Consider the following 21,333-nt stretch of genomic DNA (forward strand, 5'->3'; position numbering starts at 1 on the left):
GATGATGGTCAAACTTGAACAGGAAACAGCCAGATGGCACTCAGAGAGCTCAGAGAGTAACTGAGGGGCTGGAGGGCTACACAAGATTGGCTCAAATCCTGAGTCCCAGGAGGGTTATCTTGGGCATGTTGTATGAACTTGGGCATACAGCCATTTCCCCACCCCACAAATGTGATGTGAGCTGTGGTTATTTTAAACAGAGACCTCCAGTGGCCTGGGCTCCCCCACACATACACAGCGACTCCAGCTCCAGTGTCGGGCAATTATTAATGGAAAAGGAGAGTGCTGGGGCCCCCCAATAGTCATTTTTAACTGTGGACATTATTGCTCAATTTTGAGCTGCACCCGGGGACTCATAAGAGGAAGACATAATGCTTGTTTGTGGAACTTTTATAGCTAATTGACATTTTTTTCAGTGCTCCCCCGACAGCTGTAGTTATTCTTGATTGGAAGGGCCATGAAAAGCATCACATTGTACGCTGTCTCCAGATGGGGCCATATTTCTGATATACCACTGTGAAAAAAAAAAAAAAGAATAAATAAAAAGCCATCAAAATAAACACACTCAAAAGTGACAAAGAGGAGCTGAAGTGATTGGCAAAAGCAGTTCTCTTTGTGCAAAAATAATGGATGCTATTTTCATACTAATTGAAGATGTTTTACTATCTAAGACTGTCAGATTTCCCTGCTTCTTAGGAACAACTTCTTCCTTTCTATATCTGCTCTTCGCTCTACAGAAAAGTTCTCCTTCCCCATCCAGTGGCTTCTACCCATTCATAGGTTCCCAGACTCTGTCCTTGGTGGTGGTGCGAGGAGTCAGGACATCGTATCCTGGCTACTCTGAGGTAAGTTCACGAGACGAATGCACAATTAGAATCAAGTTGAGAAGTCAAGGTAATATTAGGAGCTCCACTTTAATCTCTGGACATATTCCTGTATAGATTACCCAGAAAGATAATGACTGAGATAGCACAATATACAGCTGCGGTGGTGGATCACTTTTGTGTGGCCTTTATAGCCATGGACTTGTGACTGTGTGATAGAGTAACTGTAGCCCACCAAAGGAACTGGTCAGTTTTGCCATCTCACCGGGCTTGAAATGAGCCACGTCAAAGGTGGAAGAGAGAGTCCACCACCACCAAGGAAGGAGAGACCATTAGGAGAAGTTTGCAGGGAAGACCTGTAGAAGATTGTGCAGTGGGCTTCCCAGCCTACAGAGTGAGAAAGCCGAGCGCTTTGGGCAGAGCCTGAGGGCCAGGGAGAGGCACGCCTGTGAGCACGGTTGGGAAGAGGCTGTCCTGATGGAAGAACTGTATCCTTGGGTGTTCCTGAGCCTGAATTGTAATCTGTTACTTCCCTAATAAACTCCATAACCGTAAGTACGGTCTGTGAATTCTGTGTGGCCATTGCAATGAACTGTTGAACCCAGCAAACAAGTAGAGAGTGCCGTGTGGCAGGGACGGTTGGTTTAAGAATTGGAAAAGATGGCAGAGAGAGGAGACATCTCCAGCCTCCGCCTCACAGGAATCAGCCTCGGCCTCTTGATCTTGATTCTCCTCCCCGTTTGTGAAGTTAGAGGAGGTCGGACACCGCCTCCACACCATTTTTAAAGTGGGGGATCACTTGGCATAAATGCCAATTTGGGTTTGTGGAAACTATAATTGCATATATGGGTCTACGTGCTCTCCACTTTACTCTAATTTTCTTGACTCCAAAAAGCTACTCTTGTGTGTGGGATAGAGTCCCTGGATGGTACCAGTGGTTAGCGTGCTTGGCTGCTCACTGAAATGTTGGAAGTTCAAGTCGACCTAGAGATGCCTTGGAAGAAAGACCTGATGATGTACTTATCAGCCATTGGAAATTCTACGGAGCATAGTTCTACTCTGACGTCCACAGTGTTGCCAAGAGTCTGAATCAACCTGATGCAGCTGTTTTTAGTTACAGGCAGCCCCTGTGTTACGAACGTCTGACTTACAGACAACTTGCACTTCAGAGCGGATTGCCATAAAGCCTGTTATACTAAACATTTGAGTTGAATACAGTGTTTTGTACTAACAAATCCATGCACTACTTTGTGATGCTCATGAAAACACTGCACTGTTTGGAAGTGTTTCTCAAGTGTTTTAGATGTATAGAAAGGTAACATAAATATTGCAGGGTCACTATGAGTCAGAACTGACGCAATGGCACCCAACAACAACAACGAGAAAAATATTTGACTAACTGATGCTAAATAAGAACTGTATGTACCTGTTCTGACTTACTTACAAATGTGACTTAAAGACAGACTTAGGGAGGGATCTTGTCATAACCCAGGGTTTTTTGGTTTGTGGAATGAGTTCATTTGAGAATATAATTTTAAGGCTAGAACAATATTCCAGATGGCAGGCTGCCCTCTACCAACCACATCTTCTGGTTGCATGGATGAATATCACTCCTTACCTATATGGAGGGCTCCTAGTCCACACGTTTGCTGCTCAAAAGTATATCTAATGGGAAGTATAAAAATCATAAAGCACAATTGAACGGACACAGTTTGCATTCAGTGTTCACATACCAAAAACATATGCACTGAAGGCAGAGGAAAGCCTGTCAGGCATTTGCCCAAAACCTACGTTTACTCTCTTGATACACAATTCAAATGAGCTCAGAGTTCACATTAGAAATCAAAGCAGCAACAAAAGAGGAGGAGAGGGGCTGTCGGAAGCAATCATAGCAATAGCAGAGAGAGATGGCATCAAACACCAGCCTGGAAACCGTGGAAAACATTTTTTCATCAAGATAATAAGACATGAGAACTCAAGGAGTCCTACACATGGAGTCTTCTTAACACAGATGCAAAAGCCCTCAGTGAGCTCTGTGGGCATCTGTGCAAAGCGTCAGCCAGTATAAAGAGGAAGGTCCCTGAGTCATCCAGGAAAAAGTCATGTTTTGGGGCTCCATTTCAGAAGCAAGAAAAGATATCATTTTAGAATAAATTCTAATCCAAAACGTTTATTACTGTTGGTATTATTATTAACTGAGGGCAATTAAATGGTAAACTCTGTGTATTGGATAGGACTCTTGGTCTCAGATAAGAGAAACCCAACTCAGATTAGCTTTAGCGACAAAGGGAATTTATTAACTCCCCAAGTGAAAACTTCAGAGTCCATCCAAGTTCAGAAAGAGGAGGATTTGGGTGGTTAAACGAGGTCATCGAAGCTCTCTATATTTTTACCCTGTTTTCCTCTGAATTTTTCTTTCATCCAATCATCTTTGTCCTGATGTCTTTAGCATAAATCCTAGGAAGGGCTCTTATTGCCTTAGCTTGGGTCTTTTGCCATACCTGAAATAATCACTATGGCCAGGGCTATTTAATAGTCTGATTGGCCAGGCTAGGTTGCCCACATGTGAGGCTGAACAGGGGCCATCTCCATTGCAACATGGGCTGAGAAGAGGGGTGACATGGATACCCAAAGAAAAATCAGAAGGCAGATGCCACAAGAAGGGAGCAAGGATGCTGGGCTAGTGAAAACATCTTATGTTCACTGCACAATTACCTGACACAAAAGCACAGTTTTCTAGAATGACTCAATCCTTGAGAGTTGTAGAGTGTTGGGTGCACTAGGAAAGAGTATCTGAGACAGAGATTGGGTGCAGGTGGAAATTTTGCACAGAGTTTTTGCGAGAAGATCAGGGAGGGAGTGATGGAACCTGGACTGGGCAGAGGGAAGAGTCGGGCTGCCGCGCAGTTGCAATGGCAGACTTAGCCTGTCCCACAAAGACCTCGGGGGCTGGGGTGGCCTTTCAAAGTGACCCTGGATTGAGTCAAGGAGCCAGCCCTTGTACCTCCTGCACTGGCCATCATTGGATGGGAGTTGCCACTAGGGAAGTGTCCTAATTATGGGGACAGAGGCTCCTTTCAGCCAAGTGTAGGGAATGACTTTACTGAGAGCCATTATGAGGCAATGTTGCCAGCATCTAGGGGAAGCAAGCACCTTCTGCTGAAGGGGAGATCTGGGAGAAACACCGCAGCATCTACCCCAGAATAGGAAGTGCCCACATGAGATACCACAGCACCCACTCTAGAATGGGAAGTGCCCATGAGGGAGGCAGTGCTGAGAGGGGAGTCAGGCAGAGTAATGCCTCCAAATGTGGGGACACGTGCTTCCGATTCTTACTCACCTGGTGCTGAACACAAGGGGTGCCAGTCACCTGTACAGCCTGATGCACTGAGCTCAGAAAAGCAGCTGGGCAGCCCCCATACACAGGCTGGAACCAGGTGCAGTCAGCAATGCTCTGTTGAAATGATGGGAAAAGGAAAGAAACTATCATTTACTGAGCACCTACTCTGTTCTAGTCCCACGCTAGGTTCTTTCTACTCACACATGGGACTCTGTGAGCATCAGGTGATGAGAATAAAGAGTCTCTGTAATTAATACTCCATAGTTAATAAATACAAGAATAAGGAAGTTAAATGCTGGTGGTTGAGGCTTCATTAAGAAAATTCTCTCCAAATTTATGTTACAGAGAGCATATTTTGAAAATAGCCAAGGAAAGAGCCCTTCAAGGCTTTTACTGAATCAGTCCAAGGAGGAGGAAGACAGCAGTGTGTTCAAATGTGAGTCCCAGGAGTGGGCAAGCCTGTGTTTCTGAAACTGTGTCAAGGGGAAGTCAATTCACAAGAAGAGGCAGGTAATTAATGGAAAAGTCCTTTAAAAAGTGTAAAAAGTATAATCACAGAAATTAGTCTAATTTCTGAAGGCTTCTTTTTAAAGGAAAATTGCAGAGAAATCCAGAAAACTGGGTATACAGATGGGTGAGTGGGGGGCTGGGGTTGTAAGACAAAAAACAATGAAATACATTTGGCAGGACAGGACCAATTAAGTGCAAGTAGATTCTAAGAGGCGAAGATGAAAGAAACAGGTCTTCTGGCTTTCTCTCCACTGTTTAACTTTTCTCACATGAGTTTTTATCCTGGTGTTTGTAACTAAAATGAAGTGGCCCGTGGATACCCTGTAATGGAATATAAAATTGTGGGTGTCAGAATTTGTAAAGAGAAAAATAAGCTCTTAAACATATAAAAAGTAGGCTCAACTGTAAATGTATTCCAAGGGGAGTAGAAACATACGAGAAAGGCAGAAAGAATTAGAAGAGATTAGGAGAACTAGGTTAAAAGTCAAAGGATTCCTTGGAGTTAAAATTATAACTTGGAAGAGAAATCTAGAGATTCCCTGTATAAAATAGGAAATAAGAAATGCGTACTAGTTAAGGCAGGTTAAATGGATGTACCAAATATACCCCAAAATGCAACAGAGCAAATACTGTAGAAATGTCTTTCTTGCCCAATAATTGTCTGGGGGAAGATAACTCTCCACTATATGGTGATTCCAGAATGCGCATTCCTGCCCTAGGACATTCTATTGCCTTGGGTCTTATTGTGCTCTGTAGCCACTTGTGGAAAGAAAAGAAAGCATGAAGCAGGCACACCCACTTCTGAAAATCATTGGCCTTGAAATTATTCACATCACCTCCACTCATATTCCATTGATAAGAAGTAGTTCCAAGACCCTCTCATGGACACCTGGGGTATAAAGACCCTGGGTGGGCAGCCACCTCCCAGCTACAAGTCTATTACTACGGAAATGGGGAACAAGTTTTGATGGACAGTTGACTATCTCCAACACAACTGGTAAAAGACACAAATGAACAGATCTGGCACCCTAGACAGTAAGAAATGGGGACAAAAGACATTTATAGCAAGCAGAAGCCCTTACTTGGCTGAACATCACAGAATTTAAATGGTCTGATGCTGTGGCTTATCTGACTGCTAAGAACGAACGTAGAGTTGTCAGCTGTGTTCCCTGCCTCCTCCTCAGTGTCCAGGACAGTACCTGGCATAGAGCAGGCTCTCAATAAGTATTCATTAAAAATCAATTTTACACTGAAGCCAAAGGGCAGCTCACAGGAGCCCAAGCCCCACCCTACTTTCAGGAATCCCTCCTTAGTATTGGCTCTGAGGTCTTCTTGTTTTACTGGGGGGACTTCCCAGCATCTGAGTTCTGGCTTCATATTTCCATAGGAACTCAAAAATTATTTTTGTTATCAGTCCTCATCCTCCTAAGGGCCTTTCTCTAAAAAGTCTTGTTTTTTAGTATGAACGAAAAATAATTCTGATTATTTTCCATGCCTCCAGCAACTCCTCCCAAATGTCCGCTCCAAAGACTCAAACAGAACATGAGACTGGAGAGGTGCCATTCCTATCCTTTCCCCACAAATACTTTGGTCCATTAAACAGCATTATAAACTGGGGTGAGCTTTTAAGTAGCAATCAGGCTAAATTAGAAAGGAGCCCTAGGTTAGTGCTTGGCTGCTAACCTAAACACTGGCAGTTTGAACCCACCAGTGGCTCCACGGGAGAAAGATAGGGCGTATTTCAGCCTCCTGAGCTCCAGTTTTAGACAGAGATTCACATGGCTCTGTTAGCTTCAGGCGCAGCCCCTGATATGCATGACATGCCCTGCGACTGTGGCAGCCAGTGGGGGGCCCCCATCCTGGCTGAAAACCTACTTCTGAATTTTTAATTCTTTAAAATTTGAAGTAGCATATTTTACACAGAGGAAGACATTAAGCTGTATGAAACAAAACAAGCCCTGCCATATGCGGTAATCATGTTGGGTTTGGGCAGGGGAAAAGCAAATAAAGACACAGGGACCACCAAGCATTGATGCTGACCAGGCACCTGAAGGGAAACAGCCAGCAGGAAGTGAGAAGAGAGCAACAACAGTGTGAAACAAGTCCTGTGTCCGGAAGTGTGTCAGGCTCCTGTTATGAATTATCTTATTGAACTATCAAAACAGACTTGGGAGTTCTTCTCCCCATTTCACAGGTGAGGGGGTGAACATGCCTGCCATGAACAGCCCCACAAAATGTGGGTTCAAAGCAGGGCCACAGTCCCTTATTCAAACCCTCCAAGCCAGGTGACCTCAGAACGTTCCAGATTTGGGAAGTGTAACGTCGACTCTATATTATGTGACACCTCATGAGGGTCAAGGTGAAAACTCATCATCTGGCTGGAATACTTCTGCAGAAAACATTGGAATATTGCCAGTGAGAGGGATAGACAAAGACTATAAACAACCTCGTGTCACTTCTAGTCAGCTTTTACCAACTAATAAAATTGCATCAAACCTGCAAAAACATCTTTCTAATTTCAGAGTATTTTTGGGTTTGATGTCATGGATTAGAAGTAATGGACCTTATTTGTTTTCTTTCCTATGTCGTGGCCAATCTTTTTTTTTTTTCTTTCCTTCCTCTCTCTCTCCCTCCTTCCCTCCCATCCTTCAGTCCAACCACCTCATAATTAATGTGTTTGGTGTTTGGTGAGATACGAATATGTCTGATTTCTATCAACAGTCACCTCCACTACCATCCCAAACAAAGAAACAAAAAATTCCATGATCAGTGATTTGGGGAAATTCTTGGACAAAAAAATTTTCTTTACTGCAGCAATTATAAGAAATGTCAATATTATAAAATGCCTTATAAATTTCAAAAAGGAGATATGGTGTGTTTAATTGATCATGGATGTCTTAGTCATCTAGGGCTGCTATAACAGAAATACCACAAGTGGATGGCTTTAACAAAGAGAAGTTTATTTTCTCACAGTAAAGTAGGCTAAGAGTCCAAATTCAGAGTGTCAGCTCCAGGGGGGGGCTTTCTCCCTCTGTCGGCTCTGGAGGAAGGTCCTTGACCTCAATCTTCTCCTGGTTGAGGAGCTTCTTAGGTGGAGGTACCCCGGGTCCAAAGGACACACTCTGCTCCTGGTACTCTTTTCTTGGTGGTATGAGGTCCCCAGCTCTCTACTTGCTTCTCTTTCCTTTTATCTCTTAAGAGATAAAAGGTGGTTCAGGCCATACCCCAGGGAAACTCCCTTTACATTGGCTCAGGGAGGTGACCTGAGTAAGGGTGGTGTTACAATCCCACCCTAATCCTCTTAACACAAAATTACAATCACAAAATGGAGGACAACCACACAATACTGGGAATCATGGCCTAACCAAGTTGATACACACATTTTTGGGGGGACATAATTCAATCCATGACAATGGACAAACCACGGGTTTTTAAGACAGTGCCCCTCTCTTAAATATGTGGTCTGTGGAATGGGTCCCCTTTTGCACTTGGTCCTTCCTACCCCTTCTCTATGTCCAGAGCTTCAAGCTTAGTCCCATGTATTCACTTCATGAAAAACTAGATCTCTAAGGCTGTTCTATAGGGTTGCTATGAGTCAGAATCGACTTGATGGCACTGGGTTTTTGTTTTTTTTTTAAGGCTCAGCAAACCATTTATATACAATGAACAGATGAGAAAACTGAGAACCAGAAAGGTAAAACACCTTTCCCAAAGGCACACAGCAGGTTGATGGCAGAGGCTAATGTTCAAACTCACTCTGGTTCTAGAGCCTGCACCTTCCATTACCAAGCTATTCACGCTCTCCTGTAACTTGATCTTTTTCACTTAATTTATGTTTATATTTCTATGTCAATAAATATAGACCAGGTTCTCATTTTAATGGCTGTACTGAATTTCACAAAAATAGATGCACCATAATTTATTGTCATTCCTCTATTTATTTATAGGCATAAGTTCAGTTTTTTTTTTTTCAGAATTTTGTTATTACAGTGCTTACAATGACTATTCCTCTACAGTTTTGAACATTTTGTTTGGTAATTTTTGGAGAATTCCTAGGCATGTATGTCAGGTATCTATTGCTATGTAACAAACCACCCTCAAACTCAATGCCTTATAACAACAACAACTTATGGTTCCTCACAATTCTGTGGCTGAGCTCAGCGGGGAAGTTCTGTTCCACGAGGTGCTAGTTGGGATCACGCATATGGCTGCCGTCATCTGGAGGCTTGACTGGAGTAGAACTTCTAAGATGGTCTCATTCACCTGTCTAGCAGTTGGTATTGGCCCTCAGCCGAAGTCTTTCTGTCCAAGTAGTCTCTCCAGTCGGATAGCCAGACTTCTTTACATGGTGGCTCAGGGCTTCAAGATGGTAAAAGTGGAAACTACCATACTTCTTAAGGCCTAGCCTCAGAAGTCACGCGCTTCACTTCTGTTGCCTGCTATTGGTCGAAGTGAGTCTCCAGGTGGGCCCAGATTTCTGATAGGAGGAATGGAAAACCATATTTCAACAGGGCATATAGGATGGAGGAATTATTGCCGTCTTTGCAATCTATGGAAAAGGCAAAGCATATCCAAGTTTTAAAGACTTTTGATGAATACTGTCCCCAGGGAGACTGTACCAGTAACATCCCTACCAGCAGTGAGTCAGAGTGTCTGTTTATCCATGCCTTCGCTATTAGGGTACACTTCTAGCAGTATGAGATACATAAAACAATAGCCCACTGATAACTTAATTTTAATTTTTAATTTCTAGTAAAGTTGAACATCTGCATGTTTATTGGTGATGTCTTTTGTCGATGTAATTGCATGTTCATATTCTTTGCCACTTGAAAAATTAGGGAGACTTAAAAAGTTATTTAAAAAATGAATTGTTTGTTCCTTTTATTAATTTGAAAGAACTCTGTATATATTAAGTTATTAATTCTTTGTTATACATTTGGTAATTTTTCCCCCCAATTTTATGTTGTTTATGCTGTCTCCTCTGGCCACATACCATCTCTATACCTATATCCCTAACTCATTCAGACCCAGCTAGTCTAGATTCTCTGGGGTGCTCCGTCCCCTCTAGCTCATCCTTAAGGAGAGTTGCCAGAGTCGCAGTGTACCCTGTGGAATATACCAAGTGCTAGTTTAGAAAACTCACTCAGGGCAATGCGCTGGGTGACTTGGCTCCCTGAGGGCAGCATCTTGAAGCCAAAAGTTCCTACCAATCATGTAGACTTTTTTTTTTTCAGTTTAGCTCTACTTATTGCTCTATAAAATATATACTTCATTTTATTTTATTTTGTTGTTGAGATTATATACAGCAAAACATACACCAATTCAACAGTTTCTACATGTACAGTTTAATGACATTGATTACATTTTTCAAGTTGTACAGCTATCGCCCTCCTTTTCTGAGTTGTTCCTCCCTCTTAAACATAAACTCACTGTCCCCTAAGGTTCCTATGTAATCTTTTGAGTTGCTGTTGTCAATTCGATCTCATATAGATAGTTCTTAAAAGAGCATAATGCTCAAGGCAGATTTTTTTACTAGTTAAGATAAACTATTGTTTGGTTTTAAGAAGATTTCAGGGGATATTTGGGTTTAAGTTTTAAAGAGTATCTCAGGGCAATAGTTTCAGAGGTTCATCCACCCTCCATGGCGACAGAAAGTCTGGAGTTTGTGAGAATTTTTACGGTTCAGACTGGAGCTCACAAAAGAAATAGCAAGCTGAGGTGTCTCAGCAGCGTTATTAGAGCAAACCGGGGTTTCTCATCATTCAGTGGGGAACAGAGTGATATGGCTGAGTCCCTGGGATGACACTGCTATTGTTTGAATCCAGGTTTGGAAAACTGTGCCTGGAGACCGGCTTCCTCTGCCTGGCATCAGAACCTATTCTGGGGCCTCTGAAGAACATCAGCCATCTGTTCAATGGCCTGCAGGGAAGTCAGGCCTTTTAGCAATTTCCCAGTTTGGAGTAGATCGAGGTCATCTTGAGTGGCCTGGAAACTCTGAGTTTCATGTCAGGCCTCTGTGATGGCTTTTTGATGTGTCAACTTGGCTAAGCTACAGTCCCAGTTATGCAACCAAACATTACCCTGGGTGTTGCTGTGAAGGTATTTTGCAGATACAGTTAAAACCCCTAATCAGTTGGCTTTAAGTAAGGGAGTTGTCTTGGATAATTCAGGTGGGCCTGAGTGAATCAATTGGAAGGGCTTAAAAGCAGTGTTGAGGTTTCTCCGAGAGTAGAAATCCTGTCTGTGAAAAACCATACCCATAAAGCTCCACCCTGCTGGTGGTCTTCCCTTTCATATGCCTGCCCTACAAATTTCAGACTTGCTTAGCCAGCCTCCACAATTAAGCCAATTTGTTGTAATAAATATTTATTGATATATTTATATGTGATATCAAAAAACATAAAAGATATATACATATATATATAATACGATATATACCTAGTATATCTCATACTTTTTTTGCTGCTCTGGTTGAAGAACATCAGCCCTGACTGATACAGCTTCCAACCCCGTCTGCTTTGGGAGATGATTCTTAGGCCACTGAAACCACCCCAACGGCCAGGATACCTTGTTGTTGTTAGTTGCCATTGAGTTGGCTCCAACTCAAGGCAACCTTAAGTAAAACAGAACAAAACAGTGCCAGGTCACGTGCTGTCTTTACGATCGTTGGTATGTTTGAGTTCATTGTTGCCGCTACTGTGTCAATCCATCTCACTGAGGGTTTCCCCCATTTTCGCTGACCCTTAGCTGGTTCTACACTCCAGGACCGCAGGGCCTGGGTTTTAAGCTCTGTCCATGATGGATCAGTGGAGGGTCAGAGTAGAGAAGAAAGAAGATGTTTGACGGAGCAGAGTTCGTGGGCTAGGCTAAAGCTAAGTCCATTGACAGACTGAAGGGAAGTAGAAGAAGGACTGATGGACTCAGTTTAGGTATTTGATGGTGGATCATACAAGAGGCCCTGACCGAGGTCAGGATTTGAACTTGGGCTATGGGAAGAATTTGTACTAATGCACCCCAATGCCTATCTTTCCTTACCCCACATCTGGTTTGTTGTTTGTAAACCTAGGCCACCTCTCATCCACACAAACCTCTAGCTGAGGATCATCTCCCCAGACCTCTGCCAAACCATGCCCCCTTCTCCCTCTAAATCTGATTTCCTGCTCCATTCTTCCGTGACAATTCCCAGGTTGGATCCATCTATCTGCAATCACTCCACACTTTCCAGGAACCCAGCTGTCTTTCTTCTTCTGTCTCCACAAACACGTATGCGTCTAGAATATGTGAGCCACTGGTTATACATTTTACCTTCTAAATCTCTGGCCTTTTATTAAAACAAGAAATACAACACATTTAGGGGCCTGGAAACAACTCTCTGCCTCTGTGGTTTGGGAGTGGCATTTCTAGTCTGTTCATGCTGAAGCAAGGAAGGTCGGTCATCCCAACCTTTGATTTCTCCTTTCTTCTAGAATGTTGACTGGCCCAGAGACTTAGGTCACATCACAGTTTCAGAACAGAGGGGTCTTTCTCTTCAATTTTGTTGTGGAGTCACATTTGACTCCATCCCATCAGATCTACGGATGTCCACCCTGTCTTCCTATCCTTGCAGAGGCTGCACGATTAAGGTCCCTAACAATTCTCTCTTCTCCACTTTGGCCCCTCCAATCTTTTTTCCAAGGGGCAGCCTGAGGGAACTTTCTGGATTAATTTAGTCATCACTACCCACTCCACCACACATACCTCAATTTAATGCAGTAACTACTGAACTCGTGGGACCAACAGTAAACAAGAAGGATGGGATCCTACTGTCCCAGAAATTACCACCAAGGAGGGAGTCAGACAGGAAAACAGATGCTTCCAGGTAATGTGCTAAATGTCATGGCACTTCCAGATGTGGTCAAGTTGGAGTCTAACCCCCTAATCTTGACACTGGAGCTTTTCTAACGTGGCCCTAGCAACCTGAGCTTTTACCTTCCCCTTCACCCCACACTGGGCCACTTGCTGTTCCCTCACACACCAAGCTACCACTGTCTCCACCCCTGCACTCATGCACCTCGATGTGCCAGAGAGCTCACTGTTACCCTGTTTGTGAGTCCCTTCTTGTGTTTCCAGGACAAGTTACTGCATCCCCACCACTGGGAAACTTTCCTAGAATTCTGTAGTACTGACTGGGAAGAAACACCTCTGAATACTCTTCCTGTAAGAATCATGCTGTCCTTCAGATGGTGGAAACTCACAGGGAGGGTTTGGGGAGGGGCAGGATAGGAGAGGGGAAGAGGGTGCAGGAGGGAGTGGAATGTGGTGGCGGAGGGGGTGGAGGGCTCAGGAGCTGGCATTTGGGTGAGCCACCTTCCCTGTCATCAATCCCACCCACATTTACTGAGCACCCCCTGTATGCTGGGCACTCTATTGGGTGGTAGGGCTGCAGAGATGAATGAATGCAGTAGTCCCGGTCTGGGTGCTCACCAGGCAGCAGGAGACAGATTTGCAAAGAAATCAGTGTCCAGAAGTTAGTCAGGCCCTGAGGTCTGAGTTCACAAGCGACTTGGGAAGCTGAAGGTTTTCTTTTTCCCCACAGGACTGTGCTAGCTGTTTCGAATATAATGGAAAAAGAAATGGGTGTGGCTGGAATAGAGGCGGTCAGTCCACAGGCTTTACAGAATGAATTACTGAATGCGTATGAGGCATAGCTTACAGGCAGTAGAAGTCGCCCTTCTCAGGTTACAGCTGTGTGAGTTCTGACAAACAGGGGCAGTTGCGTAAGTGCCCCCTCTACCCTGCAGTCGAAAGCTCAAGATATAAAACATCCCTCGTGCTGCCCCTTTGTAGATAGCCCCTCCCCCTCCTCCCCGTCATCCCTCGGCAACCACAGATCTGTTTTCTGTCCGTATTGTTTTGCCTTTCCAAGACTGTCATACAAGTGGAATCTTACAGTACTTATATTAAATAATAATTATAATTTATTGTTTGACCTAGTTCTAGAACACTTATCCCCACTTTCTTTTGCTGCATTTTCTTTGATCACCTCTGCATAAGACAACAATGTAGCATCATCTTCTGTAGAGAGAAGAGGAAGACATTCAGGCTTTCCTCAGCAGGACAACTTGGTGCTGGAAAAGCCACATCCTGGAGGCAGGGCTTGTTTCCTAAGGGTGAGCCTGGGAGAGGACTAAAAGCAGTTGCCATCTAGTAGACACTGACTCATGGAGATCCCACTTTGTCAGAGTAGATCTATGCTCCATACAGCTTTCTATTGCTGATTTTTCAGATGTAAATTGCCAGGCCTTTCTTCTGAGCTGCCTCTGGGTGGAACTGAACCTCTAACCTTTCAGTTATCAGCTGAGCACTTAAACGTTTGCACCACTCGGAGACTCTGGGAGAATACTAGCTCTTTGGCTTTCCTTGCTCCAATCCCCATAGCCTATGGTGGTGGTCAGTCCAGCTCAGTTAGATCCTTTCTTCTCCCCACCTTCCCACCATCAGCTGATGTGGAGGTAATGGAGGGTGTCAGCTAGTCCCACTTGCAGTCCTGGTGTTACCAGAGAATGGCCTCGGTTTTTGTCTTCCGTGTAGGAAAGAATTCAAACACTGAGACAAATAGTGCCAAGCGAGCAGAAGTTTATTAGCAACAGAGGGTTTGTAGTGAAATTACATTTGACTGTGAAGCATGAAGTGGGCTACTCAGGTAGAGAAAGAATCTGAGTGCCCCTATAGTCGTTTTCTCTGGGTTTTATACCCTTTTTGTCTCTCATCTCTCCCTGTTAACATTTAACAGCCAAGACAGGAACCCCTATAGAGGGTATTTCCTTGGCTTAAGGTTTAATTACCAAGTTAGGGACCTTATCAAGCTAGGGACTTTATCAAGTTAAGGACTCCGGTGAGGATCATTTCATTGGCTTAAAGTTTAACTATGTAGGGACCATCTTATTGAGGAATGTCATCACCCCCGTCTCTTCCTTTGTAGGGACTGTCTTATTGAGAAATTTCACCACCCCCTACCTCTTCCTCTTCCCAAATGCAAGCTCTCTCCCTCTGCCTTACACTGGGACCATCATCAGGTGTGGAAAGTGATCCCCAGGCTGGAGCAGAAGTCCCCCCATGCCTACTCTATGAGTGGCTGGGGCTGCCTTTTCCTCCTTTCATCTTTGCAGTCTTCATAGGAGAACAAAGGTGACCTTGGAAGGAGCTTCTGCAGGGGAGAGGTTGAACCTTAGATTCACACTAAGCCTGTCTCTGCCTTCGGATTTCCTTTAGGATCTCATGGGGGTTTCAGGAAGCAGTCTTTCCCCTAAGCTTCAAAAGATGCACCCCACTGTTCATAACTCCTTAATACTGGGTGCAAAGATGGTGCATCAGGACATTCTGGGTGGCCTCCTGGTTTTTCTAAGACATCTCATCCAGCTCAGAGAAAAGAGGCACAACTCAAATTAGGTTCTGTATTAGGGACCTTGGTTAAATGGAGGAGGAAGGTGAATCTTAATGCTTGAACACATTTTCTGAGTTATCTGTATTTTGTGATTTCTCTGTTTACCAAGTGGGTGATGGCTAGCTAATATGATCGCTTAGAATACGTTTACTGTATTTTTCGGAAATTAGTCATGAGGAAGACAAGACACTTAGACTTCGCATTCAGAAAACCTCATCTTCAATAAGTTCCCCTTATTTTGTAGTCTTGGTGTTCACTTGTCTTCTCACAGTGGCATCACTAGGGGGCGTGTACTATACCGAGTGACACTGGTGGGGGTGACACCAAAATGACTATAAAAAATCCCTGTAGTTAGTTATAACAAGAAAAACATTTCTCGTGAGTCCAGCTTACATGTATCAATACACCTACAAGGCCAAAACTCTATCCTAACATACTTTTTGAACCCTCTAATGTGTTCTGGTCAGAGCTGTTATTATTAACCAATTACAATGACACTTCAAATCATGTGGTTTCATCTGTACCAGCTACAAGCACGCGTTGTTGTTTTCATTGACTCCAGTATTTTTATAATCGCTGATTTTGTCAAAATTTCTAGTGTTTTAGACACAATATTGTGGTAATTAGTATTTGTGAACCTGTATCAATAACTTTTTTGATAACGAAGTAGTAATTAAAGGAAAAGAAGGAGAGATAGACAGGAGTTACAATTTATGAGTAACTCACCCACTGCTGCTGAGTTTTTTATCAATAACTTTTTTGATAACGAAGTAGTAATTAAAGGAAAAGAAGGAGAGATAGACAGGAGTTACAATTTATGAGTAACTCACCCACTGCTGCTGAGTTGATTTCGACTCATAGTGACTATAGGACAGAGTAGAACTGCCCCCACAGGGTTTCTGAGGCTGTAAATCTTTATGGAAGCAGACTACCACATCATTCTCCCGTGGAATGGCTAGTGAGTTTGAGGTACCGACATTCTGGTTAGCAGCCAAGTGCTTTAACCATTGTGTCCCCAGGTCTCCTTGATGAGTAACATCAGTATGAAAAATATTACTATTTTGGAGGGTGACACCATGAGTCACTGCACTGGGTGACACCAACGTTAGTGGTGCTACTGTCTCCTTTGGTAAACTCTGTGTATTTTCAAATGGCTGAGAGAGACTGTTAGAACCGACAGTACCTTAGTACCTCCACTGTAAACAAGATGAAGTTTCCTTGTGATTAGAAGTACTCTCAACCACTTGTCATCCCCCACACTGACGGGCTGAATGTCCATCATCGATATCAGCAACTTTAAGGAAAATCAGTGAAGCTCTTTGAGCTTCCTGGACAGCATCCCTTTCAAGAAAAAGATAGACACACACCAGCCCAGCCACTGTGGGTTGGCTGGTGGAGTCAAATACTGAAGCACTGGCTAGTCATTTCACTTGCAGAAGATTTTATTATAGCATTTAGATAAGTCTGAATCCAAGAGCCAAGAGCCTTTTCTACAATATATTTCTTGTGGATCCTGAAATCTTTGGCCAGTTTGCTTTCAGAACTCTTTTCCTACTGTTATGGATGGAATTGTGTCCACTCAAAATATGTGTTGTAAATCTTAACCTCTATACCTGTGGTTGAAATTCCACTTGGAAATGGATTTTCTTTATGTTAATGAGGCAGTATTAGTGTAGAGTGTATCTTAAGTCAACCTCTTTTGAGGTATAAAAGAGGAGCTTGAACAAGCAACCAATAAAGCAAGCAGAGATGGGGGAAGACAGATGCCATGCCACATGATCACCATGGAATGGAGTACAAGGTTAAAAGAGACAAGGACCCTCCCCCAGAGCCGACAGAGAGAGAAAACCTTCCCCTAGAGCCAGCACCCTGAATTCGGACTTCTAGCCTCCTAACCTTGCTGAATGGAAACCCTAGTGGCGTAGCGGTTAAGTGCTACAGCTGCTAACCAAGAGGTCGGCAGTTCGAATCCACCAGGCGCTCCTTGGAAACTTTACGGGGCAGTTCTACTCTGTCCTAGAGGGTCGCTATGAGTCGGAATCCACTCGATGGCAGTGGGTAACCTTGCTGAAAGTGAAGACGACTCGAAGCATTACTGATGAAGATCAAACACCACAGCCTTCACTATGGATTATACGTCAACATAAAGAAAACAAAAATCCTCACAACTGGACCAATAAGTCACATCATGATAAATAGAGAAAAAGATTGAAGTTGTCAAGGATTTCATTTTACTTGGATCCACAATTAATGCCCATGGTAGCAGCAGTCAAGAAATCAAATGATGTATTGCATTGGACAAATCTGCTGCAAAAGACCTCTTTAAAGTGTTAAAAAGCAAAAATCTCACTTTGAGGACTAAGGTGCACCTGGCCCAAGCCATGGTATTTTCAATTGCCTCCTATGTATGCGAAAGCTGGACAACGAATAAGAAGGACTGAAGAAGAATTGATGCCTTTGATTTATGGTGTTGGCAAAGAATATTGAATACACCATGGACTTCCAGAAGAATGAACAAATCTGTCTTGGAAGAAGTACAGCCAGAATGCTCCTTAGAAGTGAGGATGATGAGACATCATCTTATATACTTTGGACATGTAAAAATGGCATGGTGAGGCATCTGACCTCCTCTAACTTCACGAAGGGAGGAAAGAATGAACATCAACATCAGCACAAGGCTGATTCCTATGAGGTGGCAGTTAAACATACCTCCACCCTCCAACCTTCCTACCAACTCTCACACCAGCCATCCCTACCATGGCACTCTGTACCTCTCTGCTGGGTTCAATAATTTGTTGTGATAGCCACACAGAACTCACAGACAATACTGACAATTAAGGGGTGTATAAGGGAAGTAACAGGTTAAAATTCAGGATCAGGAATGACTCAGGATACAGCTATTTGATCAGGACAGCTTCTCAGCAGTGCTCACAGGCAGGCTTCTCTCTGGCCCTTGGCCTCTCAGCCCCTCAGCTCCTACCCTGTTCGGGAAAGTGTTACAAAGCTCTTTAGCTCTACCAGTAAGTACTTGGAGGCACCCCATTCTGCCAGGAGGCCTCAGCCCAAAGGCTCTTGGCTCTCTTGTCTTGTGGGTTGGCAAACTTAGCTCCATCAAGTGCCCAGAAGTACCCTCCATAAGTAAACTTCCTGCCTGAAGGCACTCAGCTTTCTTGCTCCGAGGTTGGCATGCCAACTGTAGCCACCTTTCTCTGTGGGCTGGGAAGCTCACATCAGTCTCCTGTTTCTGCTGCCATCGCATCTTGCCATCTTGTGCCATCTCTGGTGTTACAGCTCTCTGGCTCCTGGTTCTAGGAGGTTCTCAGTGCAGGGACCCCAGGTTCAAATGACATGCTCCACTCCTGGCTCTTCTTTCTTGGTGGTACTGAGGTCCCCCCTCTACTCTGAGATTGGTTCTCTTTTAAGCCTAGTGGGATGGCAACATTGACTAATCCCCGTTAGAGTTCTATACACCTTATATGTATGGTCCCACCTCTGCAAGGATTCCACGCACCTTATTTGCATTATCAGCAGACCCTCCAATCCCCTTGGTGGGCCACAAACACCTTATCTGCATAGTCCCACTCAATCATTGTGGGAGTTACAAGGCCATGCATGGCTCAAAGAGCCACATTAAGTAACCCACTGCACCCACAGACACATTAGCAAGAGGGACCAGTCCTGGAGAAAGATGTCAAGCTTAGTAGAGGGTCAGCAAAAAAGAGGAAGACCCTTGACGAGATGGCTTGACACTGTGGCAGCAACAATGGGTTCAAACATAGCAATGACTATGAGGGTACAGCAGTATCAGGCAATGTTTCGTTCTGTTTTTCATAGGGTTGCTGTGAGTTAGAACCGACTCGATGGCACCTAACAAGAAGCCTCCTTTGAGAAAATTAATTTCTTCTTTGTTAAAGCCACTCACTTGTGGTATTTCTGTTACAGCAGCACTAGATAACTAAGATACCTACATACCTCTCCTCTACAGCTCCATTTCCCCACTCCCCTTTGATCTACCTCTGGAATGAGTATGAAGAAAAGCTCAAATGGGAAGAAACCTCTTGGAATCCATGGTTTAGCAGGACTGGCCTATTAGAAAAGTGGTCATGCAGAAAGAACGATCAAAGAATGGGAAAAACAAGACCAAGACTATGCCTCCTGCATCTTTACTGATTGGGTACTAATTGTCTTCAGGAAATAGCTATTGCCAAGTTCAAAACAGCCAGGAAAACAGTCCTGTGTCAAGTCTCTGATGGTCTATGTTGCAGCCCAGGGCCAGGAATGTGATGACTGATCTTGCCTCTATGGGATAAATACAGAGAACTAATTTCTCGGGTATGTAGGACTTCAAATCATTCAGGCAGAAGAGAGGGATCTGCCTGCCTTCAGTGGAGCCCATGGGGAACAGAGGCAATTCCAAGAGGAACTCAAAAGGGCATCGTAGCCAGTGAGACAAGAAACCACTGCACTTGATCAACAGCTTTTGAACTTGATCCCCAAGCTCTTGCCCATGAAGCCTCTTGCCCTGCCTGACACTGTGGAAATATCCTCTTATTCCCGGAGGACCTAAACTGACTGTAGCTGTGCCTTACACAGCCTTGGAATTAGACTGAATGCTTCCAAATCCATTTTCTTAGTTACCACAGCAACTTTCTTGATAAGGTAAGGGGAGGAAAAAAAAAAAAAAAAAAAAAAACCCCAAGAGCTATTGTTTGGCCCAAAAGTGGGTGTCTTAGGAAGCTTTGTTTCCTTACCTATTTAAAGCTTTCTTTGAACAGTTCTTACCTTCTCAGGAAAAGTATGCTGTGGCAAAGTCCATGGAGGCAGGAGATGCTCACAGTATTGCTTCTCAATGGGATAGGCGCTGCGCTGCTCAGGCACCACGAGTCTGCGCAGAAGGCAGAGGTCATGTAGATTAACTCCCAGGCTAGGGTGTCCCCCTGTCCAGTGATTGGCAGGGACATTACCTTAGTGATGCCCAGTGAAGGGCTGGGGCGGGGGGAGGGGGTGGTGCACAGCTTCCAGGTTTGTCTCCTGTAGGTGATGGAGAGCTAATGAGGGTTACGTCCAGTGTTCAACTGAAGCAAGGACTCAGCACCCCAGTTAGTGAGCACTTACCTCTCAGTTTAGATGTTGGAGCTGTGTGATGGTCACTCTATGTGTCAATTTGGCTAGGCTATGGTACCCAGTTATTTACTCAAACATTGGTCTAGGTGTTGCTGTGAAGATATTTTGTAGATGTCATTAACATGTACCATCAGTTGACTTTAAGCAAGGAGATTACCCTCAATAGTGTGAGTAGTGCTCATCTAATCAGTAGAAGGCCTTCAGAGCAAACAGAGGTTTCCTGGGGAAGAAGGAATCCTGCCTCAGGATCACAGTGTCAACTCCTGCCGAGGTTGCAGCCAGATGACCCAGTCTACTGAGTTTGGACTGGTCAGCCCCCACAATCATATGAGCTAGTTCCTTAAAATAAATTTCTTTTGGATCTCCTGTTGGTTCTGTTTCTCTGGAGAGCCCTGACTTATAAGGGCTAGGACTCTGCAAAACCTTATTTCTGTTTTTGCCAGCTTCTTCCTGTTAGGCTCTGCTAGTGGGAGTGTTTTAGTGGTGCTGTATCAAAATACCACAAAGTGGGTGGCTTTAGAGAACAGAAATTTACTGTCTCACAGCTCTGCCTTGAAGTCCAAATTCAGGATGTTGGCAAGACCATGCTCTGTCTGCTCTGGGGGAAAATACTTTCTTGTCTCTTCCAGCTTCTGGTAGCCCCAGGAGTCTCTTGGTGTTCCTTGGCTTGTCAATGTATCTTCACATGGCACCTTCCCCATGTGTGTGACTCTGTCTCCATATCTCTTCTCCCCTTTTATAAAATATCACTCAGAACGATTAGGACCCACCCTACTCTGGTAGTGAGTCCCTGAGTGGTACAAACGGTTAATACAATTGACTGCTAACTGAGAGACTGGAGGTTTGCGTCTACTCATAGGTAGACTCAAAAGAAGGGCCTAGTGATCTACAAAAGAATCAGCCACTGGAAACCCCACGGAGCACAGCTCTACCCCGACACACGTGGGGCCGGAAACCCCACGGAGCACAGCTCTACCCCGACGCCCGTGGGGCCGGAAACCCCACGGAGCACAGCTCTACCCCGACGCCCGTGGGGCCGGAAACCCCACGGAGCACAGCTCTACCCCGACGCCCGTGGGGCCGGAAACCCCACGGAGCACAGCTCTACCCCG

At 44.3% G+C, this 21,333-nt stretch overlaps 1 protein-coding gene across 1 annotated transcript in view; it reads right to left on the reverse strand.

The window, feature by feature from the left end:
• Window positions 1–401: 401 nt before the first annotated feature.
• The window catches only part of KIF16B (kinesin family member 16B), a 397,632-nt gene continuing 376,700 nt past the window's right edge, over window positions 402–21,333 (reverse strand). The window contains exon 26 of the mRNA XM_049870024.1: window positions 402–514. Coding sequence (XP_049725981.1) covers window positions 437–514 — 78 coding nt within the window. The 3' untranslated portion in view covers window positions 402–436. The remainder of the gene's footprint in view (window positions 515–21,333) is intronic.

Source organism: Elephas maximus, chromosome 25 (assembly GCF_024166365.1).
Source record: "Elephas maximus indicus isolate mEleMax1 chromosome 25, mEleMax1 primary haplotype, whole genome shotgun sequence".
NCBI lineage: Eukaryota > Metazoa > Chordata > Mammalia > Proboscidea > Elephantidae > Elephas > Elephas maximus.